We start from the raw sequence: 21558 nt of genomic DNA on the forward strand, positions 1-21558 counted from the left end.
GGAAGCCACAGAGCTCACATGGCTCTGGGCACGGGGTCGGGGGGGCGGATTCTGGCAAAGGGGCAAAGGAGAAGCAGGGACAGCATGACCCCAAATCCCGTGGGGAGCTGTCCCGTGTCTCCTGGGAGCCAGTGAGGACAAGCCCTTGGCGGGGACAGCTTGGCTTGGCCAGGACCTACTCCCAAGCTCCTACCTCTCCCAGCCCAGGTCTCAGCCCCTCCCTTGTCCCCAAGGATTTGAGTGCTGGAGCCCTGCAGAAGCCAATGTTTTATTCCATGTCCATGAGGTCCCTGAGTGGCTCCACCCTGAGCTGGATCCTCTGGAGTTGGAGTGATACGGGTGCTCCTCTTTGTCCCAGCGAGGTTCCAGCAGCTCCAGCTGCAGCATTGAGGAATGGCACTGGGAAGCGCTGGGGTTTGGCATGGCCCGGGCTCCAGGCAGGAACTGGCACATGGAGGCACAAGGATGTAGCTTGGGAAAGCTGGGAGATCCCTGCGATCAGCGCTCGGCAGAGAGCAGGGGCTGTGGGAGACATGGATGAGCCTGGACCCCTCAATCCTTCCCCACCCTCGAGACTGTGCTGGGGGGCAGCTTCCCAGTTTGGCTTCCCAAATCCACCCAGCGTGTCCCGTACCTGGCGAGAGTCTGGGGAGTCAGAATCCGGGCGCTTCCAGCTGGGCCTGGCCAGGGCAGCCACCACCAGCACCCCAAAAATGAGGATGAGGAGCCCCAGGGTGTTGGCAAACACGGCCTCAGCCGGCAGGAGCTTGTACTGCATGGTCCCGTTCTTCCTGGAGCAGGGAAGACAGGCTGGGAATGTTCTGGATGTTCCTGAAAACCACCCCCCCCAAACCTTGCAGGGAAGTGTGCAGGGAGCCACACACCTGAGAAAGCGCTCAGTTCCCTTTGCTCTGTGCTGGTCACTCCCAAATCCACATCCTGAGCCCCCCCTTTCCCTGTGCGGGATCTTCCCAAGCGTCCGTCCCCCCCCCTCCCCCCCAACTCTCACAGGCTGAAGAAAAGCTTCTCGTTGATTCCCGACGCGCAGGAAGCCACGGACAGCACGAGGATGGTGGAGCCGAAGAAAACATGGATGGGCTTGTAGAGTGCCCGGAGCCAGGCGGGAGCCCAGGGAAGCAGGAACGCTCCAAAACCCGCCGCCCACTGTGGGAAGAGAAGGTGAGGGCAGAAAACTGGGGATGCCGGAGGGGCTGGGGGATCCAAGAGGGATTCCCACCTGGCAGGAGAAGAGCAGGACAGTTGCCAGCCCCATCCAGCTGTGCAGCGAGTACATGTTGGGCGTCCCCTGGGCATTATGGAAGCGGAACACGGCTGCCAGCCCCAGCACGGCCAGGATGAACGCTCCCAAAGCCAAGCCGCCGTGCAGCACCTTCCAGGGAAGCTTGGGGCCGCTCCATGTGTTGGGAATGCGGTAAACCAGGGCGGCTGCGAGAGGGAAGAAAGTCAGGAAGGAGCCGTGGCGGGATCCCCGCGCTCCTTGTACTCACCGGCGCCGTAGAGCACCACCAGCCCCGTCACCATCAGCACCGGGTGCCAGTTGAATGTCTGGGGGCCGCCGTCCAGGGAGAAGCCCCCGCGCCAGTGCTGGCACCAGGTGCCCACCATGGCCACGCAGAGCAATCCCAGCGCTCCCAGGAAGGCGCAGAAAGGCGGGAAGGGCACGTCCAGCATGGCCGTGGGGCGGTGGTGGCACCTGCGGGTGAGTGGGGAGCCGGCTCAGGCTCCGGATGCGGTCCCGGGGAGGAGCCACGGAAAGAGGAACTGGGACAGGGTGTGAGGGAGCAGCTGTTCCCCAGCCTGGGAAAGGTGACAGGGATGGAGCTGCTGCTCAGCCAGGGATGGTGACCCAGCTGCTGCCTGGCCCGGGAGTGGTGGCTGGGATGGATCCAGGATGGTGGCACCTGGGGACGACTGAGGCGCCTTTTGGGGCTCTCCGGCATCTCCAAGAGGAAGCACGAAAAATGGGAACTGGGAACCCTGAGGGGATGACCAGGGCCCAGCTGTGCCCTGGACTGGGAAGGAAGCCAGGGAGGGAACAAGACACGCAGGGCCGAATTCCCAGGCACGGCGCCCCAGGGAATGGCAGCGAGGGCCTCTCAGTGTCACCCGTCATGGTCCCCCCGCCGGGAACCCGACCGCTCTCATTTGCATGTGATTTGCATGTGCCCCCAGAAATGAGTATTTCTGTCCCCTCCGGGGACGGGGGATGTCCCAACACCTTCGAATCAGCTGCCTCACGGGACACAGAGACAGGAAAAGGGTGGAGACACGCGGCTCTATGGTTCCCCAAAATCTGGGACACAGAGACTGAGGGATCTCCCAAATCTGGGATACTCTGTGCCATGGCTCCCCGAAATCCAGGAACACATGGCTCCACAGCGCCCCCAAACGCGACGCTCCCCTGGACCTGGAGCACCACGCCCGGCCCTGACACCACCCAAAACCCGGACCATGAGACCCTTCGGCCCCTCCCAACCGCGGGGCCGCCCCCACCGCTCCCAACCCCGGGGCCGTACCTGGGCCCCACCGCCCCCTCCTCGTCACTGGGCGCCGCCATCTTGGCGAGCGCCGCTCTGCCTGCTCATCTCTGTGGTTTTCCCGCCCACCCCAACGTGGCGCCACCGAGAGGAGAGGCGGCCAGAGCGGCACCCGCGGGTCCTCCAGCCTCCACTTCCTCCTTCACTTCCGGCGCCGGCGGCCGTTTCCATGGGGACCAATATGGCGGCGGCGGGTGAGCGCCCGGGGCGGGGGGCGCGGCGGGGACACGCCGGGAGCCCCGGGACCCGGAGCCCCGGCACCCAGGAGGGCTTGCTCTTATCGGGGGGCGGCTCCGGGAGAGGGGACGGGGCCAGGGACAGGGGGAGAGGGCGGCGAGAGGGGGCCCGGGGGTGCGAGACAGGGCGAGAGGGGGCTCCGCAGTGGTGGCTGGGAGAAGGGGCGAAGAGACGCGGGATCTGGAGGGGCGGAGACTGATCCCTCAATCCTCACATCCAGCTCTTCACCCCCTTCCATTTCCAACCCTTTCCCCACTCATGTCCATTCGTTTCTCGCTCCCACGTCCAGCCTTTCTTCACCCCCATTTCCAGCCCATTTCCCCCATGTCCAGCTGCTTTCCGTCCCTTTCCAGCCCCTCTCCCCCCATTACCATGTCTCCCCCTCAGGGAATTCAGCCCCCAGCACAGCATTTTTCCTGCCAGGACACGGGGATCCCTGTCCCCATCGTCCCTCTCCAGCCGGGATGATCCCGAGGGGGCTGTTCCCGTGGGATCTGTGTCCCGCGAGGACTGTACCTGCTCCCGTGTCCAAAAAATCCCGTCTCCTCACTCCTCTCCCTGTGCCCGGAGTGCGACATGCCCAAACCTGCTCAGAACTGCCCATAGGGCTGGGAACGGCCAGGAATAACCGGCTTGGACACTGCTTTTGGGACTACACGTCTCCCTCATCCCTGGATTTCCTCACGTGGGGATTGGGGTGGATTGCAGGGGGAAGGAAGACACCGAACTGGGGAGCAGAGAGAAGACACAACTCGTTGGGTTTTCCTGGTCTCTGGGATCCATGCCGTTCCTTGTGCTTCTCCTCCAGGTCTGGGATATCGGGAGAGGCCCCGCTGAGCCCCCCCCACCCCCCCCAGCACCATGATCCGTCGGGAATGCCGGGGCTGAGGGCTCCAAGGCCCAGGAAGGAGGATGCTGCAGCCCAGCAACTACAGCCTGGTGCTGTTCCTGCAGTTCCTGCTGCTTTCCTACGACCTCTTTGTGAATTCCTTCTCGGAGCTGCTCCGCACGGCTCCGGCCGTGCAGCTCGTCCTCTTCATGTGGGTGCAGGGATGGTGGGGCAGCAGGTCTGGGAGACTCAAGGCTCCACCATCTCTGTGTTTTCCCCGGCAGCATCCAGGACATCGCCGTTGTCTTCAACGTCATCATCGTCTTCCTCATGTTCTTCAACACCTACGTTTTCCAGGCGGGGTTGGTCAACCTCCTCTTCCATAAGTTCAAGGGGACCATCCTGCTCTCCGCAGCCTACCTGGCGCTCAGCATCTCCTTCCATGTCTGGATTATGGTAGGATGGGGTGGGCGCAGCTGCTGGATTCTCCCAAGGGATTTTTCTGTGGCTCCCCGGCTTCCCACTCTCCTTTCTCGTGGTCTCCCCCTGGAAGGTGTCTTGTGAAAGATGTCCCATTCCATGACCCCTGTGGTTGGCATCAGGCTGGAAGGGTCCTGCCCAATCCCAGCCCCATCCCAGCTCGTTCCCTAAGGGCTGTAACCCATCAGAAAATCCACTTTTCCTGGGGAAAGCCTGTGCTAGCAGCTCCTGCTTTTTTTGGGATTAATCCCTATACTTGGGGGCAGCCCCCTCCCTTCCCACAGCTCCAAGGGCTGTCCAGGCTCCTGGATCTGTCCTGGCAGCACCTTCCCCTTTTCTTTCCTGAATAAACTCCTTCCTAGCTCCTTCCCAATGGAGCAGTTCCCATCCCCTAGACGCCTCTTTAAGTTCCCTCCATCCCGCTTCCGTGGAGCACAGGGAATGCTCTGTGGGGTCAGGAGCCAGAGCAGCTGCTCCAGTGCTGCCCACGCCGTCCAGGAGGGGGATTTGCGGGGATTTGCAGGGATCTGCAGTCTGAAGCCGGAATAGGTCCGGGCTCAATGCCTAAATCCCCTGAGCTGCTTAACCTTCGGGGTAGGGGGCTTCCCAATCTTCTCTAGGTGTTGCTCCTGGCTTGATGTCCCTCCATGTTGCTCAGAACCTTTTGAATGGGGTGAGGGCTCAACAAAGCTGCACTGGGGGTTATTCCCACTTTTCCAACCCCCTCAGAACCTGCGCTGGCGTGACTCTGGCCGCTTCATCTGGACTGAAGGCCTCCAGACCCTGTTCGTTTTCCAGAGGCTGGGTAAGGACTCCCAGGATCAGGGTGGGATCCCGCATCTTTTGGGGGCCGTTTCTGATCCCAAAATTCCCTGCAGCGGCCGTGCTCTACTGCTACTTCTACAAGCGGACAGCTGTGCACCTGGGAGACCCCCTCTTCTACCAGGATTCACTCTGGCTCCGAAAGGAATTTGCCCACTTCCGTGGCTGATGGATCCCCAGAATGCCCTGGAATCTCCTTGCACTCCACGAGCTCTGCTGGGGTCGGTTCCAGCTCATCCTTTCTCTGGGGACCAGCCCATGAGATTTTGGGAGTCGGCGGGAGGCTTGTGGGGCGTCCCTGCATTTCAGGGTTGGGACTGGAATGTTTTTCGGAACTCTAATAAATCGGATGTGTTTTCCAGAGGCTGCCGGGTGTTTGTGCCCACCCGGTGTCACGGCTGCACTCCCGACAGCCTCACATCGCAACCCAGCTCAGCGCTGCGTTTGCAGCCGCCAAACGGGGATATCCCCGTGTTCCACGTGTGGGATTCTTATCCCGATGGATACGAGGGGGCGTGGTTTGGGGGGGCGGGGACTCGAACCCTCGCGTCAGCCGTGGGTCCTCCAGGCGTAGAGAGGTGCGGGCAGAGCGGCCAGACCATCGAGAGGGGCGGAGGATAGAGCGGCTCCGCCCTCAGCGCCCCCGTGCGGGCTAGCGCGGCGGCGGCGGTTCCCATGGAGATGGAAGATGGCGCCCAGGGGTGGGAGCGGGACCGGGGGGGAAACGGGGGATACCGGAGGATATGGGGGTTATCGGGAGGAAGCCGGGCTGGGAGCAGCGCTGGGAATGGGGCTGGGGTGCGGCCAAGGCGCTGTAGGGGTCCCGGGGACCGCGCTGCCCTGCGCGCCCCGTGCCCCCCCGTTCATGGCCGCCCCGTGTCCCCCTCAGGCCGCCATCGCTCCTCGGCTCCGCTGCAGGTCCTGCTCTTCCTCAACGGCTGGTACTGCGCCACGTATTTTCTCCTGGAAGCATTCGTGTTCGTGTACAAAGGTGAGTCCTTCGCTCCAGAACTCTTCCCGAGCCCGCTGGGTAGGAACGGTGGTGCTGAGGGCGGTGCTTATGCTGCAGTGCTCCTCCTGCCCTATCCCGTCTCCAACTTGGTGCTGGACGTCGTGCTGCTCCTCCTCTACCTCGGCATTGAGGCCACACGCATCTTCTTCGGTGAGTCCTCCAAATTCCTGAGGCTCCACAGGGAGTGCAGAGTCCTGGGACACCCCAAAAGACCATCCCTGATGTCCAGGTTGGACAGGGCAGGGAACAACCTGGGCTAGTGGAAGGTGTCCCTGTCCACGGGAATGGGGTGTTGAATTTTCCTCCCCACCCAAAACCCTCCTTGATTTCCATGATCTGATGCCAACTCTGTGTTCCACAGGCTCCAAGGGGAACCTGTGCCAGCAGAAGGTGCCGTTGTCCCTCAGCCTGGCACTTACGGTGCCGGCAGCTGTGCTGGCCGTGTACTACCTGCTGCTCCAGACATATTCCCTGCGCCTGGAAGCATTCCTGAGCGCCATCCTGCTCCTCTTCTACGGCCTGGAGCTGCTCCTGGGCTTCCTGGCACTGCTCTCCTTCTCCAGGTGCCGCATCCTGGGAACTGGGGGACCCGGCGCAGGAGCTGCCAGGTTGGTTTGGTGCCCACACATCCATCCCTGTCTCTGTCCTTCTCCACAGCACGGATCCCTACTGAGGACATGGCACAGGGACACAGGGAAGCATCACCCGTGCCAGCTCCACTTCCCAGCCCTGGGAAGGGGGAGGATCCCACCTTTCCCACTGCCCATTTCACCTGCTGCCACCTGGACACTTCCCTCCCATTTTTCCTGCTTCCCACTTCACCAGGGACCTGCTGCCACATGGATTCATCCCTCCCTTTTCCCACTTCCCTCACTCCCCCCCTAGACATATCCCTCCCACCCTTCCCACTTTACTCTCCACTTGGACTTCTCAGAGCTTGAGGCAGGTCAAGGTATGAAGAATCCTTTTTTTTTTTTTCTACGACCTTCCAGAATAATTCACTATTTTACAATAAATACTTATTTTTACCTGGTGCCTGGGAATGTGGGTCCCCCTGGGAATGCTCAGGTGCTTCCAGCACCTCAGAGCTGCTTTGGGAAGCACAGGAGCCCATTGGAGGAGGAAGAGGGTGAGGGACAATGGGTGCAGAGACCTCCCCAAATCACTCCCATTCCCTCATTATCCCAAATCCCACCATAGGAAGGCAACAGGAGCGCTGTATAAAAGACTGACAACGTCATCCGAGTTTATTACACAATTCCAACCTATCCAAAGACAAATCTAATCACTGCGAGCAGGAGGGGCGGTGCCTCACCCGGGCTTCCAGGGATTTGCTCTGCAATTTGGGGGATTATCCCCCCTCCACTATTTGGAAAGAAACTAAAAATCTGTGGTGGTAAGTAAAAAAAAAAACCCGGAGCTCTCCCACCGAGTGCTCCCACCTCGTTGGGCTTGGGAAAATTGGGGGGGCTTTTCCTGATTTTGTGTTATTTCAACTTAAAAAGACTTCCAGGGCCTGGGTTTTCCCACCCGGGGGTGATTACAGCCCTGGAAGTCACCCAGTGTGTCCCAGCTCATCCCAACCCTCCTGGGCTCTCCCTCTCCTTCTTGGGATCCCGAGGGGACACGAGGGGATCACAGCCTGCCCTGCCTCTTCCGCTTCCTCTAAAACAAGGAAGGCTCTGCGGGAGAGGCCAGAGCTGCCGTTTGGGTGGGAATGCTGCTGTGGGGAATGTCGGGATAGAGAAGGTGACCCCCAGCTCCAGCCCCTTTTTCCCAGCTCCTGGAGGGTGAAGGGGTAAAGGAGGAGCGTGGCACAGTGTCCTGCCAGGGCAATGGGGACGGGAGTGTCCCCAGGCAATCCAGAGGATGGCACATGGCTCATCCCGGGATCGGAAGCCGTGCATCTCCAAGCCCCCAAGCTGCACAGGGAGGGCCCGTCCCCTCCGTTCCCTCTCAGACTGGGAAGGGCTCACAAACCTCCCTGCATGGAATAAAAGCACCATTTCTCTTTGGGTCCGAGTATCCACGGAGCGGAGCGGGATGGCCCCGGGAAGCAGCAGCAGTGGTGGGGGGGATTCCCAAGGCCACGAGGTGCGGGCGGGGGTCCCACCCAGAGGGGGCTGGGGGTGGCGGGGAAGGGACTGGGATGGGGCGGAGCGGCCTCGGGCACTGCGTCCTGGTCGAGGTGAGGAGATACGAGTCCATTAAAAACCACTTCCTGCCAAATTCCTGCCAGGAGAGAGGAGAGGAATGGTCGGAGCGTCCTTCCCTCATCCCTCACCCTTCCAGGGCATTCCCGAACCTCCCACCTGTCTCAGTGGTGCCGGTCCCTGTCTCTGTCCCTGTCCCGATGCCGCTCGTGCTCCCGGCTCCGCTCCGGGAAATAATCCTCGTGCCGATCGTCACTGTGGAGCAGATCCCGGTGCCGCCGGCTGCTCTCGCGGGACCGGCTGGGAGAGCGCTCCCGGGATCGGTGCCTTTTCCTTCGGGAAAAGAGGAGACAAAACCCAGAGTGACCTTTTAGTTGCTCACCTGCAGGGAGGATCCCACTCTCTGGATCCAGGGGGATACCTGGAGCTGCTGCTGGAGCTGCTGCTGTAGGATTTGGCCTCAATTCCATGCAGGCAATCTTTGAGGGAAGAGAGGAGGACGCGGCACCGCTCATCGCTGGCCACGCGCGACTGCTTGATGACAGCGATGGCCGTGAGCAGCGTCTCGATGGCGTTGCTGTAATCCCCTGCGGGAGCGGAGCAGGGGGTCAGGAGCGGGAATCCATCCTGGGATGCGGGACGTGAGGGGCACGGGAAGTACCTGCGCTGGCGCCGGACACCGCCTTGGAAATGGCGCTGCTGGAGATGGCGCGGTTGCGGTTCATGATCTCCTCAAACTCGCCTTCGGTCACGGCCGGGATCGGTGGACCCAGCTCCCGGCTGTCGGCACGGCAGGAGCAGGGGGTCAGCGGGATCCTCCCTGAGCATCCCGCCCCCGTTCCCGCCCGGCTCACCTGCTGTGGTTGTAGGGAGCCATGGCCTTGCCGTAGGTATCTGGAGGGGGTCCCAGGGCGGCGGTGGGCGGCGGGAAGAAGGCGGGATTGAGGTGCAGGGCGGGGGGCACAGCCCCCGGGGGGGGCACGGCCAGGGGCGGGGGCAGCCGGGGCGGCGGCGGCAGCAGGTGCTGGTAGGGAATTCCGGGAGGAGGCGGAGGGACTCCAAAAGCGGAGGAGAGGGGAGGCGGGGGGGGCATGGGAGGGGGGGGCAGCCCCATGAGGGGCAGCGCGGGGGGGCGGCTGAAGAAGGGCAGGACCGAAGGGGGCTTCTCCATGCGGGCAGGGGGCAGCGCGTTCTCCGTCGGCGTCGCCCGGCCGTCCACCGCATCCATGGAATCCCGGGAGTGGGCCCGCGGTGGCACACCTGCAAGTGGCACGGGGGAAGAGCTGTGAGGTGGAGCTGGAGGGTGTCCAGGTCTCTGAGAACTCCTGCTCCTCCTCTTCCTCCCACCCCTGGAGGGCTGGAGGTGCCCAGAGAGAGATCCAGCTGGCCACACATAGCCTCCGCTTCCACGTGTTTTTCCAAGAAGGGCCCAGCTTTCCAGCAAGACCCCGCACGGTGCCCTGGGGATAGGCAGGTCACAGGGACAGGAGCCAAAAGCCACAAGGAATGGTGAGAGATCCCCAAAGGCATCCAAAGACCTGGAGAGCCTGATGGATTTGGAGAGGCCCAAGCATGAAAGAACACGAGGGGACAGAACCCAAGTGCTGACAGCAATGGCGCTGCTGCCGGAGGAAGGAAAACTCAGCATTCCAAGAGGGACAAGAAGCCTTGCTCTATCCAAAGAGGCTTTGAGGATGAGACAGAAAGGGTGTGACAGGAGCCACGGCTCCCAGCGGTGCCAAAGGGTGCACGGGAGCTCCGCTGTGCCCTGGGGGCAGCCGGAACTCGGCCCAGGGAACACTCCCTGCTCCACCAAAACTGCAGAGCAAGTTGGGACACAGCCTAAGCACCGAGCAGCCGATCCCCTCAGGCACCGGAGCCGAAGGAAGGGAGCAAAGCAACTTTGCTGGGAAAGGGGAGTTTTCCTTGCACAAAACATGCCAAGGGATCTACAATGACCAGAGCTGGCCAAGACCTCCTCGGACACGCTCCTGCCAGGACAATCCCTGCGGATCCCGTCGCATCGCTGCGGAGTGAGGCCAGGACCACCTATTGCCATTGAGGGACGCCCACGGCCAGGCCCCAGCTGGAATATTCCTCCAGTGTTGGGCACCTTACCTCCGCAGGGATGGAAAAATTCTGGAGCAGATCCAGAGAGGAGCTACTAATAGATATGGAGGGTCTTAGCTATGCTGAGAGCCTGAAGAGCTTAAGCCCATTCAGTTTGGAGAGGAGGAGGAGGAGGCTACGAGGGATCTTCGCACTGTGGGAGCACCTAAAAAGGGGATCATAAAGACTCGGGTCAGGAGCTAATCCGGCTCAGGAACAGGAAAAACAACCCCCAGATGCTCCTGGCAGGGTCTCCCCCCATCCCGAGGGCTCGCTGGGCTGGGCCTGGCAGCTGATCCGGGGGGAATTTGGGATGTGTGTGAGGTGGAGCCCCCCACCCGCGTCACACCGGTGCCACACTCACGTTTGCGAGCCTGAGCCTCGAACTGCGACAGGTTCTGCCGGGTCGCCAGCCTCACCTCCACCTTGTCTCCGTTCAGGATCTTTCCAGGAAGCAGCTCCAGGAGTTTATGGACCGAGTTCTCGGAGGCGACCACCACCTCCGCGTACCTGCGCAGGAGAGAGGGAGGCCGAGTCCTGAACCCGCTGCAGAGAACCCCCTGGACCCTCCTCCTGATCCCATCCTGCTGTTTCACACCCCCTCCTTACTTGTCCATGCTCTTTGGGACACTCCATGAATGCCCTGTGCCAGGCTGCTCCCTCACCCTCCACAAAACAATGGATGTGGCAGTGAGGGCCTGGCTCCTGCCATTCCCACCCGAAATTCCATTGGCTCTCACCCCTTGGATTGGCCATTGGCTCGGTTCTCTGCGAATTTCAGCTCCACCACGTCGTAGACTCCGATGGAGCGGATGGTCTGGATCAGCTGCTGGTCAGTCGTCCACTGAGGGCACAGGGAACAGGCTGGTGTCCATGTCTGTCCCCACTGTCCCCCACCCACCCGAGGAATGTCACCCCCAGGCTCCCTCAGGGACCTTAAAATCATCTGGAACAAGCCTTGGGAATGGATAACAGAGACAAGTTTTCCGGACAAGACAGAGCCTATTCAAAACTGTCACTGCATTCGTGAACAGAAGAAGGAGACTCAGGAGCAGCACCCCAAAGTCACAGCTTCAGAGGGACATCAGCAGATACCCCAGACCAGAAGTTCCTCAGGGATACAAATCCCTTTTCCCTCAGGATCACAAAGCCAAGCCCAGCTCACAATCCAGCTCAGGACGCCAGCTCAGGATTGAGGAGGAGCAGGCCCCTCAAAATCCCTGTCGCCCCGCTAGAGAGCCCAGTAGCCCCTCTAAGGTTCCCAAGAATCCCAAATTTCCCAGGAAGATGAACTCACCCAGGAGAAGCTCCCGACATAGACGGCGGCCCTCTTGTTCCGGAGCCCGCTGTAGGTGTACAGGATGGCTGGGGGTTTGCTGTTAGGCTTGGGAGACGGCTCCTGACGGATCTCCGGAGGTGCTTCCGAGCTGCTGGAACGCTTTTCCTGGGGCTGGGAGCTGGCTGCTAACACGTCGTCGTAGAGATCCATCTGGTCAGCATTACTGAACTCCGGGTCCTGCCGGGAAAATGTCATGAGATCCTGGCTTGGGAAGGGCTTGGGAAGCCTTCTTTGCTGTTTCCAAAGCTGCCGTCCCAATTCCCAAGCAGAACTTCCAAGCCGAGTCCAAAGGTTTAAGGCCCAAATTGCTTGGTTTGGGTCTGTGCAGAGTTGGGAATTACAGCCACTCCTTGCCTGGGCAATCCCCAAAGAACAGGACGATGGGCTCTGATTTCATGGAATGGTTGGTGTTGGAATAAGGACCTTAAGGATCGTTCCATCCCACCCCCTGCCATGGGACACCTTCTGCTATCCCAGGTTGCTCCAAGCCCTGTCCAACCTGGCCTGGAACACTTCCAGGGATGGAGCAGCCAGCTTCTCTGGGAAATCCATTCCAGGGCCTCACCATCCTCTTCACAGGGGAGAAATTTTTCCCAATATCTCATCTAAACCCTCACTGAGCTCCAGCAAATTCCAAGGACCACCGCACTTGGATTTCACACAACAGGACAAGACCCTGTTGCTGCCACCAGGAAGAAATTCCCAATTTGGAGGGCAAGAATTCAGCAGTGGAAAACCAAGTGCCCTCCGAGGATGAGCCTCTCACTCTTTGACAACACATGCTTCCCAAAAATCCAACTTGGGAACTGCACATCCCCCTCAAACCATGCCCAGCATCCCAAACTTGCTCATTTTTGGGGAAAAAAAGCCCTTTTTAGGGTAGGAGCTCCCACATGTTGGATCTGCCCCTTCGGCAGAGGAAGCTCAGGAAGCTCCAGAGCTGGGAATTCCAGTGTGTCCTACATCTGCCTCCCAATTCCCACTATGTCACGGGCTATATTTAATTTGGAGGGTCCAGCAAATGCTGTGTTTACTGTGGATCCCAGTTCCTCATCTAGACTGTGTGGAGTGTTTCATCCCACAAAATCACTCCACAAGGGTCCAATCCCAGAGGAGCTGGTATGCCATAAAAACCAGAGGTTCTGCTCCCAAATTTTCAATTCCAGGTGGTTTGGAAAATGTTTTCTTCTGGAGACAGTCTGAGGGTCAGGGAATTGCAAACATCCCATTGGGAGCTGGACAGAGAGGGATGCTCCGCACACAGCTTTCTAAGGATTGTGGAAATCTGGGAATCCAAAAGCCCAACCATCTTCCCTCTCCCTGAACTTTTGCATCCAGCTCTTTCCCTGGAGCTGAAAAAAGAAGGATTTGAAAAGGGAGCTGTAGTTTTGTGTTCATTCCTCAAAAAAAGCTCAAGTGTTCGGTTATTCCAACTCCCACGTTCCCACCTCCACCAGGAGCCTTTGGACACAGCCCAAGGCTGGAAGATTCCCGCCTGGAAGTTTCAGAAAGTCAAGACCAAAAATAGGAAGGAGGGGCTAGAGAAGGAATCCCTCGGAATCCCTCAGTTCTGCTACTTAGGAGATGCTTCAGCTTGGGAGATTTTAGGGATTCTCCTGCTCCCGATCCATGCACGCTGAGTTGAGGTGTACAGCAATGAAGCTGGGCACTGTTAGTGAGAATCACCACTAATAGTGGGAATGTGGGATTTGGAATTACACTGGCATCCCTGGAGTGCCACAGGGATACCACAGCACCTCTCCACTGCTTTGATCCTGGCATGGATTAATTCCAGGTTCCCTCCTGCCACACATCCCAAAGGGAGTGACACGCCAGAGTCACTGGCCTGGATCATCGTTCCAGCTTTGAGAATCCTCCATCCACTTGATCTTCCCAGGAGATTCTGTGGAATATTCTCACCCAATAAACAGAAGAAGCTTCTCTTGATCACTGCAGGAGCTCATAGGAATTCCTTTCTCCATGGTGATTCCTTCCTCCGGGTGCTTCGCTTCCAGTTTCCATGACTTTTCCTCCTGCCAACTTCCCTCCACAGGCTTTCCATGGCAGTTTCTAATTTTCCAACATCTGCCTTCACACTTGGTTTCCTTATATCCATGAACTCCCTAAAATCTGTTTCTCCAACACCCCCTTCCTTCATCATTTTCTCCTGTGAATCCCAGATATTCCTGGGATGGGACGAGCGGCACATGAACAGCGAGATCCCACACAGCTTCCCAGCCTGGGTGATCCCATGGATTTGGCTTCTGGTATCCCCTCACCGTTTAATTCCCTGGAAGTGCCTCTTCCAGCTGGGATTTCTCATTTTTCCAACCAGGACACAGCTAAGCCCTTAAATCCCAAACACTCCGTGACCAGCCACGTGTCACAACCCACAGGGAACCCCTTTAATCACAGCTGGAGGTGGCAGCCACTGAGATTTGGGAACGATCAGGAATGATGCTTCCCTTTTCCCAGCCACACCAGTTGCATCTCGCCCCGGGATGAGCTGGGGGACGCTGGGATCTCTGTCCGAAAAACAAGGGAGGAATCTGCCCCCCCCATGCCAGCCCTCACCTGGGTGAACTCCTCGTCGGCGTAGATGTCAATCAGATCCACTCCCTCGGACATATTTCCAGAGGCGGGAAAAGCGGGAGCCCGGGCTGGGACCGGGCGGAGCCAGGACACGGAAGGTGCTCTGGGAAGGGGGGGGGGGGGGCAGGGGGTCATTGAGGCCTTGAGGATACGCTGGGGGCGCCCCCCCGAATTCCCGTGCGCCCCAAATCCCATTTCCTCACCCCAGTTCCTGCGCCCCCCTAAATCGCCTCTTCCCCCCAAATACCTGTGCCCCCCTAAATCCCTTCTACCCCCTAAATCCCCTCTGCCTCTCAAATCTCGTGTGCCCCCTAAATCCCTGTGTTCCCCCAAATCCCCTCTCTCCCCTAAATCCTTGTGTCTCCCCAAATCCCATGTCCCCCCTAAATCCCTGTGTCCCCCGAATCCCCTCTGCTCCCCAAATCCTTGTGCCCCCCAAATCCCATTTCCTTCCAAATCCCGTGTCCCCCCACACCCTTCTGTCCCTCCATATCCTGTCTCCACCCCCAAATCCCTGTTTCCCCCCAAATTCCCCGTGCCCCCCACGATCCCCCACTGCCCCTCCTCTCTCCGCGCCGCCCCGTCCCCGCCATATGCGGCCCTGCGGAGCGGCGGGGCCCGCGCTGGGGGGTTTGCGGGCAGGTGGAGTGTGAGGGGAGGGGGCGGCGGGTCGCGATATGTCGCGATAGGTCGCGCCCCCCACCCCGGGCCTCCCCTCCCCCGATCCCAGCCCCGCGCGCGCCGCCCGCGCTCACCGCCAGCGCCGCCGCGCCCACTTCCGGGCGTGACCACGCCCATTTCCGGCACACCCCGGCCAGCCCCCCCACGGGCCGGGAGGGGGCGTGGCCAGATCGGCGCGCGGCAAGATGGCGGCGGCCAGGGTTGGGGTGAAGGTGGGAACACTGCGAGGGGAAAGGGAAGGGATAGGGCTGAAAGGGGAGAGAAAGGAGGAGGAGCGGAAAAAGCCGGGTTAAAGTGGGAGGAAAAGGGTAAGAAGGGGGTAAGAGAGGAAGGAGACGGAAAAAAGTGGGGAGAGAGGGAAAAAAAGAGGAAGTGGGAAAGAGGTAAAAAAGGGCAGGAGGGAGGGAAAAAGAGGGGAAAGGGTGAGTTTGAGGGAAAGGCAGGATAGGAGGAAAATCACCTCATTGCGGGGGAAAGAGGAGAAAAAGAGAAGGAGTCTGAGCAGACAGAAGGGGATTTTGAAGGGAAAAGGGACGTCTGGTGGATTTACGGGGTGTGGGCAACGAGGTTTGGGGGAGTGGAATTGGGAATCGTGTCCAGGATTTGGGGAGGTCCCTGTGCGCAGGCACTTCCAGGCCTGACATCTCTCTGCTTTCCCTGTTCCCTGCAGCTCTGCTCCCTGCGCCAGCATCTCCTGTGGCCACTGATCCCGCAGCGCAGCTACCGGGGGAATTCCCCCGCGGATTCCGGGAAGGACGTGCTGGAGATCCCGCTGCCCCCCTGGCAGGAGCGTCCGGACGAGCCACCGGACACCAAGAGAGCCCGGCTGCTGTACGAGAGCAGGAAAAGGGGGATGCTGGAAAACTGCATCCTGCTCAGGTGGGCTTGGCTCTGGGTCTTCCAGGTCCTTTCATTAGCAGGGAAGTGTTTACTGAGATGGTGCAAAAAGCCTTGGGATAAGTTGCTCCAAGATCTTGCTGGTCCAGGATCCAATGATGGAGTAGAACGGGGAGAGCTCAGTGAGCCCGAAGTCCTTTAGGAAGGATGTATGTAAACTGTGGGACATGTGAATGCCTGGCTAGTTGGGTTTTGGGATTGAAGGAGAGATTAGAGACATAGAATTGTGGAATTCTGGAATGGTTTGGGTGGGAAAGGACCTTAAGGACACCTTTTACTATCCTAGGTTACTCCAAGCCCTGTCCAACCTGGCTTGGAATCTTCCAGGGGCAGGGCAGCCACAGCTTCTCTGGGAAATCCATTCCAGGGGCTCACCACCCTCTCAGGAAAGAATCTCTTCCCAATATCCCATGTGAACGAGCACATGGAATCCTGGAACGGTTTGGGAAAGGATCATTCAGTTTCATCCCCTGCCGTGGGCAAGCCCGCCTTCCACCAGACCAGTTCGCTCCAAGCCCTTATCCAGCCTGGGATAAGGGGTGGAGATTCCACAGCTTTTCTGGGAATGCTGTGCTGGTGTTTTCCCACCCGCTGAAGTGAAGGAGAGCAGGCTGGAGGTCCGTGTTTTCCAGGATCATGTCAAGCTGGCTGTCATATCCCAGCTCTTCCTTCAGCTCCTGCTCATCCTGACCCATCCCTCTGCAGCCTCTTTGCCAAGGAAAACCTGGCGCGCATGAGCGAGGAGCAGCTGAACCGATACGACCGCCTCATCAACGAGCCCAGTAACGACTGGGACATTTATTACTGGGCCACTGGTACGTGGCCACACCCCGGGACACTGGGATGGGCCCCCGGGACACTGGGATGTGTTGTCCCACACATCCCAAAACAGCACGGAGCTGATTTTTTCCTGTTTCCCCCTCAGAAGCGAAGCCGACGCCGGCGGAATTCGACAACGATGTGATGGCCATGCTGAGGGAGTTTGCCAAAAACAGGAACAGGGAGCAGAGGCTCCGGCAGCCGGACCTGGAATATCTGTTTGAGCCACCACGCTAAGGGAGGGGATGCCCCTGTCCCCGTTCCCTGGAGTAGCGGAGGGACACAGGGCTCTGGACTGGTGTTCCCGCCTTCCCCGTGGTTTTCCTCGTCTTCCAGCAGCCTTTGGACACTCTTGGAATGCTGAATAAAGCCATGGCTACTGGCCCTGCCTGGCTGCTGGCCCTGCCCCTCTCCTGCTTTGTGACGTCGGGGTCGGGCCCTCGGGGACATTCCCAGCTCGATCTGGCACATCCCACCTCACTGATACTCCCAGTTCCCACCTGCCCCTTTTCCCAGGACCCGCAGGAGGTGACCCCACCCCGGGGCGGGTCTGTAGTGGAGCTGGAGCGGGGACATTCCCACTGCCCTTCAGCGACAACCTCTCGGGAGGTCCCCAGTTGTCGCGGTTACCGGGAGACAGAGTCGCATTCCGCGGCACATTCCACAGCTTCCGGGCCTGCCGGGAAGGCCCCGCAGCAGCCATGGCGTAGGGCTGTACCTCGGGGCATTCCCGGAGCCAGGATGCCGTCCCTGCCGCAAGACTCGCCCGCCGCGGGTCTGGGGACGGGGTTCCCCCTGGTGAGAGGCCCCCCCTCCGAGCTCATGGGCTTTTACACCACCACCTACGAGGTGGCCTTTGGGAAGAGGCCCGTGGGGTCGCCCCAAAAGTTCCAGGGGGGGCGAGTTTTGGGGGTTGAGCCCCCCAGTGACAGGAGCCTGCACCCCCTCCTCGGCGTCCACGCCAGCTCGGGATACGTCACCAACAACTACTCGGCGCTCTCGTCCATCATCTTCCCACGCGTGGAGCGGTAGGTCCCTACTCCGGGAGTTTGAGGAAGCGCCTTTTGCGATTGCTCTGTCACAGCCATTCCTGCCACAGCCAGGACACCGACGTGTCCAGCACCTCCGAGGACTTCAAGCTCTTTGGGCACCCGGATTTCCAAAGGATGTTGCCCCAGCACGTGGATGAGCCGGAGTGTTGGTATCCCATGGGCTTCTCCCTTTCCCGCCTCCGTTTCGGGGAGGTGAGAGCCCCAAAAGCATCCACGGAGTACGGCACCTGGAGCTGCCATGCCACTCCTGCCCAGCCAGGTATGATTTTGGGGTCTTGGGAATGCCAGGGAAAGCTCCATCCTTAGTAGGAGGGTTTTGGGGTGTTGAGATCCCAGGGAAAACTCCATTCCCAGGAGATTCTGTGGTCTTGGGGATCCAGGGCAAAACTCCATCCGTATGAGGATTTTTGGATGTTAGGATTCCCAGGAATCCTCCAACCACAGGAGAATTGGGTCCAGCTCCATCATCAGTAAGTTTTTATTTGTGGTCCCAGAGCCACATCCAGCTTTAGGGATTTTGGGGTATCAGTGTCCCTGGAGCCAAGTCAGACCTCAGGGGCATTTGGGAGTGCTGGAGACCCCCTGCCTACCCCCAAACATAGAGGGATGGGTGTATCCAGGTAATGCCAGGCCTGGGGTCACAGGGGACATCCCTGCTCCATCTGCTCCCCACAGATGTCCCACAGAGGGCAACAGAGCTGTCGGCCTTCACCGGGACGGCCCCGAGGAGTGACCTCAGCCTGCCAGAGCAACCCCTGAGCCCCGATCCCGCCGAGTGCCCTGTCCCCCCACCCCTCCACCCCCCAGGGGACACTTTTGCCCTCCCACGCGTTGGCGACAGTCAGATGGATTCCTTTCACGCCATATGCAGCGCTGTAAGCAAAGGGACGGGGTGGCAAGGGCAGGGGAAGCTCTGAGCCCAGTGGGCTCTGAGGCAGTGGGAGCTGCCTGGGAAATGGGAATGAACAGGATCTCATCCCTGTGTCCTCACACAGCCCCAGCCTGCCATGGGCTACCCCGCCCCCTTTGCGCCCCAGGAGCTCCAAGTGGGACCCAAGGGAGTCACTACTGAGAAGGTGGGTGCAGCCATGTCCCCTGCCCCCATCCCTTTTCCCAAGGAACCACGCTCGCAACCCACTCTATTCCTCAGGAGCCCTTGACGTATGGCACTGTCCAAAACCAGTACCTGACCAAGTTCTCACCAATGGCCCCCATAGCACCCGGTGAGTTGCGGGGGGATTGCAGCCTCCAGGAGGAGTGGACACCTCCCTCACCAATCCCTCCTGGATTTTCCAGGCTGGTGGGCACAGACTCCAATCACCTGGGCACCAAGATCCGTGGAGGGCGTCCAGATCCCATCTCCCAGTGGCTTCAGCACCAACAATCACCCCACCAACCTGTGGCGCATCGATGACCCCCCGACTTGACACCCCCCCTCCCCCCCAGAAAAGTGCTGCCACATCCTGAGAATCCCATCCTTGGCTTTTCCCAAATCCCCGTGGGAGGAATAAAGACGCTGTGCAATGCCATTGCATTACCCCCTCGTTTTTGGGGGTTTCCTACATCCCAAAGGCTGGCAGGAGGGTTTTGGGTGCTCGGGGGTGTCACCTGGCCAGCTGCCGCTGGAGGGCTGTATGAGCCTGGCTTTCCAGCTTTCCCAGCCAGCTTTGGGATGACACAGCTGATTTGCTGCAGAGAAATCCGAGCAGGGCTGCGGTGGGAAACAGGAGGATGAGGAGAAGGAAGTATCCCACAGGGTGGGCAGCCGTGGCACGGGGGACACTTGGAGAGGCTTCATCCATTTCTCCCCTGGCCATGGGGAAAGGGGATGCGTGCCCCAAGGAGTGACTCCCTGCAGGGTCCCAGGGAATGTGAGGCATCACAGAGGGACTTCCCACCAGTTTAAGGACTCCCACCCAGTTAAGGCATCCACACGCTGCTCAGGGATTCCCTCCCACCAGTTTAGGGATCCTCACCCATCCCAGGGACCCCACAGTCAATTTAGAGCCCCACACCCAGTTCACGGTGAGGACGCTGATGCCAGGCTGCTGGGAATGGGGCTGGGAATGCTGGCGTGCAAGGAGGTCCCGCCTGGTTTGGGGACAGAGCCCGGACAGGTAGAGCGTGAATGAGGCCGGGTGGGCGTGGCAACGGCGGGCGGGGCGTGAATGGGGCTCGGTGGGCGTGGCCTAAGCGGGAAAAGGGCGGGGGCGGGGCCTGCACCCTGGTGGCGCGGGCTCCCATTGGCCGCGGCGCGTTGCCATGGCCACGGCGTCGCCCCGCCCGCCCCTCCGGGTCCCGGTGCCGGTCCCGGTGCCCATCCCGGTGCGCGATGGGCAGCAGCGGCTCCACGGGGCGCGGGGCCCGGCTGGCAGCCGCCGAGGGCCCCGACGGCGTCGAGCAGCGGCTGGAGGTGCGGGGCCGGCAGGTCCCGTCCGAGCTGTGGGCTCAGCAGGGGCTGCGGAAGCTCTACCTGAGCGACGCGGGGCTGCGGGAGGTCCCGGACGAGCTGGCGGAGCTGCAGCACCTGCGGACCCTCGCCCTGGACGGCAACGAGCTGATGGAGGTGCCCGAGGCCGTGTGCGACCTGCCCCACCTGGCGCACCTGTACCTGGGCCGCAACGGGCTGCAGGGGCTGCCGCCCGCCTTCGCCCAGCTCCAGAGCCTGCGCTGCCTCTGGATCGAGGGAAACTTCTTGGCGCACTTCCCCCGCGCCCTCCTGCAGCTGCCGGAGCTGCGCAGCCTCCAGCTGGGGGACAACCGGCTGTGCCGGCTGCCCGCGGCGCTGCCCCGCATGGCCGGCCTGCGGGGGCTCTGGCTCTACGGGAACCGCTTCCAGGAGTTCCCGCCCGTGCTGCTGCGCATGGATCACATCCGCGTCCTCGACCTGGATCGCAACCGCATCGCCAGCTTCCCGGACCTCACCGGCCTCGCTTCCCTGCGCCTCCTGTCCTACGACCACAATCCCGTCCGGCAGCCGCCCTGTGTCGGGGATGAAGTGCAGCTGGTGGGGGACGGGGCGCAGGAATACATGGAGGCGCGGCAGGAGCGGCTGCAGAGCCTGCAGCGCCAGGAGGAGGAGGAGGAGGAGGAAGGCACGGAGGCTGCCCCAGTATCCCTCGAGGATGGGCCGGAGGATGGGGAGGGGGAATCTGTGGCCCTGACGGGCTCTCCTGAGGAAACGTGAGCTGCTGTCCCCCTGAAGGGGTGAAGAGCCTCCACCTCCCTCGCAAGGAATTCCCATCTAGGTCTTGGAAAGGAGGAAGTTCACAGCCTCCACAAAGGAAAACCAACAGTCTGAGGACCAGCGTTATCCAGTTGGGACAGCAGCATTGTGTCCTGGATCTGCAGGGCTCATGGATCCCAATGGTTATCCCACCTGAGAGCATCTCACCTACTCCAGGGTGCCTTGGATTGGGATACAGCACCCTGCCCTGAGGGGTGATCCCACACTGAGAATGGGGACATTCATGCTCCTCCACCTCAGAAAATCCTTTAATCCCGTCCCAATGGGCAGCACAGAAAAAAGCAATGCTGGTCGCATCCATTCCATGCATCCCGTCATCCTGAAGAGCTCCAAGGTTTGGGAACAAAGGCACAGACCCTGAGAACCTCACCCTGCTGCTGAAATTGGGCTGGGGGAGAGAATTTTCCACCAGGTTCCTCCTGGCCATCTGGTTTGGGAAGGAGCTGAAATTCCACTAAGCACTATCTGTCTCCAGCCTCGACAGGGTTTTGCCTTTGTGGGAAGAGGAGGCTCATCCCTGGAACTGCCCATCCCAAAATGGGCACCAGATCCAGGGCTGACACCTTATCCTTCCCTTTCCTCTCTCCAAGTGCCTCTTGAACAAAACGCAGGCAATAAAAAGCACAAACACAAGGATTTTGTTGTGAGAGAGAAGTGGCAGCCTTAGGGAAGGGTTTATTTGGGATCCCCTAAAACCAAGTGACATATCCTGGTGTTTGACCACCAGCTCC

The 21558-nt window shown here is 60.2% G+C and overlaps 7 protein-coding genes across 11 annotated transcripts; 5 read left to right on the plus strand and 2 right to left on the minus strand.

Moving 5' to 3' along the window:
• Positions 1-255: 255 nt before the first annotated feature.
• Positions 256-2616, minus strand: CYB561A3 (cytochrome b561 family member A3). The gene is made up of 6 exons (XM_066187379.1): positions 2538-2616; positions 1509-1714; positions 1238-1446; positions 1010-1164; positions 635-791; positions 256-522 (listed from the first exon to the last, which is right to left on the minus strand). The coding sequence occupies exons 1-6, from the start codon at positions 2576-2578 to the stop codon at positions 499-501; spliced, it is 792 nt and encodes a 263-aa protein (XP_066043476.1). The 5' UTR covers positions 2579-2616; the 3' UTR covers positions 256-498.
• Positions 2617-3618: 1002 nt separating this feature from the next.
• Positions 3619-5285, plus strand: TMEM138 (transmembrane protein 138). Its single transcript, XM_066187383.1, has 4 exons — positions 3619-3835; positions 3909-4080; positions 4834-4909; positions 4983-5285. Exons 1-4 carry the CDS (start codon positions 3708-3710, stop codon positions 5093-5095), a joined length of 489 nt encoding a protein of 162 aa, XP_066043480.1. The 5' UTR covers positions 3619-3707; the 3' UTR covers positions 5096-5285.
• Positions 5286-5590: 305 nt separating this feature from the next.
• TMEM216 (transmembrane protein 216) lies at positions 5591-7223 on the plus strand. 4 transcript variants are annotated; one of them, XR_010721833.1, is made up of 6 exons: positions 5591-5627; positions 5816-5917; positions 5996-6088; positions 6300-6501; positions 6596-6890; positions 7139-7213. XR_010721833.1 is itself a non-coding variant. In XM_066187380.1 (5 exons), the coding sequence occupies exons 1-5, from the start codon at positions 5615-5617 to the stop codon at positions 7221-7223; spliced, it is 540 nt and encodes a 179-aa protein (XP_066043477.1). In that variant the 5' UTR covers positions 5591-5614. The 4 variants fall into 4 exon arrangements, 3 of the variants coding, with proteins under 3 accessions (XP_066043477.1, XP_066043479.1, XP_066043478.1); XM_066187380.1 differs by lacking the exon at positions 6596-6890 and having other exon boundaries at positions 6300-6546; positions 7139-7223; XM_066187382.1 differs by lacking the exon at positions 7139-7213 and having other exon boundaries at positions 6596-7074.
• Positions 7160-14908, minus strand: CPSF7 (cleavage and polyadenylation specific factor 7). Of its 2 annotated transcripts, XM_066187377.1 has the most exons (10): positions 14887-14908; positions 14114-14234; positions 11498-11716; positions 10941-11044; positions 10565-10710; positions 8946-9351; positions 8753-8871; positions 8513-8678; positions 8251-8424; positions 7160-8170 (listed from the first exon to the last, which is right to left on the minus strand). In XM_066187377.1, the coding sequence occupies exons 2-9, from the start codon at positions 14165-14167 to the stop codon at positions 8256-8258; spliced, it is 1383 nt and encodes a 460-aa protein (XP_066043474.1). In that variant the 5' UTR covers positions 14168-14234; positions 14887-14908; the 3' UTR covers positions 7160-8170; positions 8251-8255. The 2 variants fall into 2 exon arrangements, with proteins under 2 accessions (XP_066043474.1, XP_066043473.1); XM_066187376.1 differs by lacking the exon at positions 14887-14908 and having other exon boundaries at positions 14114-14372.
• Positions 14909-14929: 21 nt separating this feature from the next.
• SDHAF2 (succinate dehydrogenase complex assembly factor 2) lies at positions 14930-16922 on the plus strand. Its single transcript, XM_066187384.1, has 4 exons — positions 14930-15024; positions 15483-15691; positions 16415-16524; positions 16635-16922. Exons 1-4 carry the CDS (start codon positions 14998-15000, stop codon positions 16763-16765), a joined length of 477 nt encoding a protein of 158 aa, XP_066043481.1. The 5' UTR covers positions 14930-14997; the 3' UTR covers positions 16766-16922.
• LOC136292109 (uncharacterized) lies at positions 16886-19109 on the plus strand. Its single transcript, XM_066187378.1, has 6 exons — positions 16886-17556; positions 17628-17839; positions 18256-18455; positions 18576-18656; positions 18731-18803; positions 18877-19109. The coding sequence occupies exons 1-6, from the start codon at positions 16886-16888 to the stop codon at positions 19005-19007; spliced, it is 1368 nt and encodes a 455-aa protein (XP_066043475.1). The 3' UTR covers positions 19008-19109.
• Positions 19110-19912: 803 nt separating this feature from the next.
• Positions 19913-20767, plus strand: LRRC10B (leucine rich repeat containing 10B). Its single transcript, XM_066186847.1, has one exon. The coding sequence runs from the start codon at positions 19913-19915 to the stop codon at positions 20765-20767; it is 855 nt and encodes a 284-aa protein (XP_066042944.1).
• The last annotated feature ends 791 nt before the right edge of the window (positions 20768-21558 follow it).

Source organism: Chamaea fasciata, unplaced genomic scaffold, assembly GCF_029207755.1.
Source record: "Chamaea fasciata isolate MVZ Bird 193981 ecotype frontalis unplaced genomic scaffold, bChaFas1.0.hap1 SCAF_7, whole genome shotgun sequence".
Lineage (NCBI taxonomy): Eukaryota > Metazoa > Chordata > Aves > Passeriformes > Sylviidae > Chamaea > Chamaea fasciata.

Coding starts and splice junctions, on each gene's coding strand:
- LRRC10B (XM_066186847.1), top strand. CDS start 19,913: ATGGGCAGCAGCGGCTCCACGGGGCGCGGGGCCCGGCTGGCAGCCGCC.
- SDHAF2 (XM_066187384.1), top strand. CDS start 14,998: ATGGCGGCGGCCAGGGTTGGGGTGAAG. Junction 15,025..15,482: donor CGGCCAGGGTTGGGGTGAAG/GTGGGAACACTG, acceptor TGTTCCCTGCAG/CTCTGCTCCCTGCGCCAGCA. Junction 16,525..16,634: donor CATTTATTACTGGGCCACTG/GTACGTGGCCAC, acceptor TTTCCCCCTCAG/AAGCGAAGCCGACGCCGGCG.
- CYB561A3 (XM_066187379.1), bottom strand. CDS start 2,578: ATGGCGGCGCCCAGTGACGAGGAGGGGGCGGTGGGGCCCAG. Junction 1,447..1,508: donor GGTGGTGCTCTACGGCGCCG/GTGAGTACAAGG, acceptor TCCCTCTCGCAG/CCGCCCTGGTTTACCGCATT. Junction 792..1,009: donor GAGAAGCTTTTCTTCAGCCT/GTGAGAGTTGGG, acceptor TCCCTGCTCCAG/GAAGAACGGGACCATGCAGT.
- CPSF7 (XM_066187376.1), bottom strand. CDS start 14,326: ATGGGATTTGGGGCGCACGGGAATTCGGGGGGGCGCCCCCAGCGTATC. Junction 9,352..10,564: donor CGAGGCTCAGGCTCGCAAAC/GTGAGTGTGGCA, acceptor TGCCACTTGCAG/GTGTGCCACCGCGGGCCCAC. Junction 8,425..8,512: donor AGCTCCAGCAGCAGCTCCAG/GTATCCCCCTGG, acceptor CTTTTCCCGAAG/GAAAAGGCACCGATCCCGGG.
- LOC136292109 (XM_066187378.1), top strand. CDS start 16,886: ATGCTGAATAAAGCCATGGCTACTGGCCCTGCCTGGCTGCTGGCCCTG. Junction 17,557..17,627: donor ATCTTCCCACGCGTGGAGCG/GTAGGTCCCTAC, acceptor TTCCTGCCACAG/CCAGGACACCGACGTGTCCA. Junction 18,657..18,730: donor AGGGAGTCACTACTGAGAAG/GTGGGTGCAGCC, acceptor TCTATTCCTCAG/GAGCCCTTGACGTATGGCAC.
- TMEM138 (XM_066187383.1), top strand. CDS start 3,708: ATGCTGCAGCCCAGCAACTACAGCCTGGTGCTGTTCCTGCAGTTCCTG. Junction 3,836..3,908: donor GTGCAGCTCGTCCTCTTCAT/GTGGGTGCAGGG, acceptor TTTCCCCGGCAG/CATCCAGGACATCGCCGTTG. Junction 4,081..4,833: donor CCTTCCATGTCTGGATTATG/GTAGGATGGGGT, acceptor CAACCCCCTCAG/AACCTGCGCTGGCGTGACTC.
- TMEM216 (XM_066187380.1), top strand. Junction 5,918..5,995: donor ATTCGTGTTCGTGTACAAAG/GTGAGTCCTTCG, acceptor CTTATGCTGCAG/TGCTCCTCCTGCCCTATCCC. Junction 6,547..7,138: donor CCCGGCGCAGGAGCTGCCAG/GTTGGTTTGGTG, acceptor ATCCCACCATAG/GAAGGCAACAGGAGCGCTGT.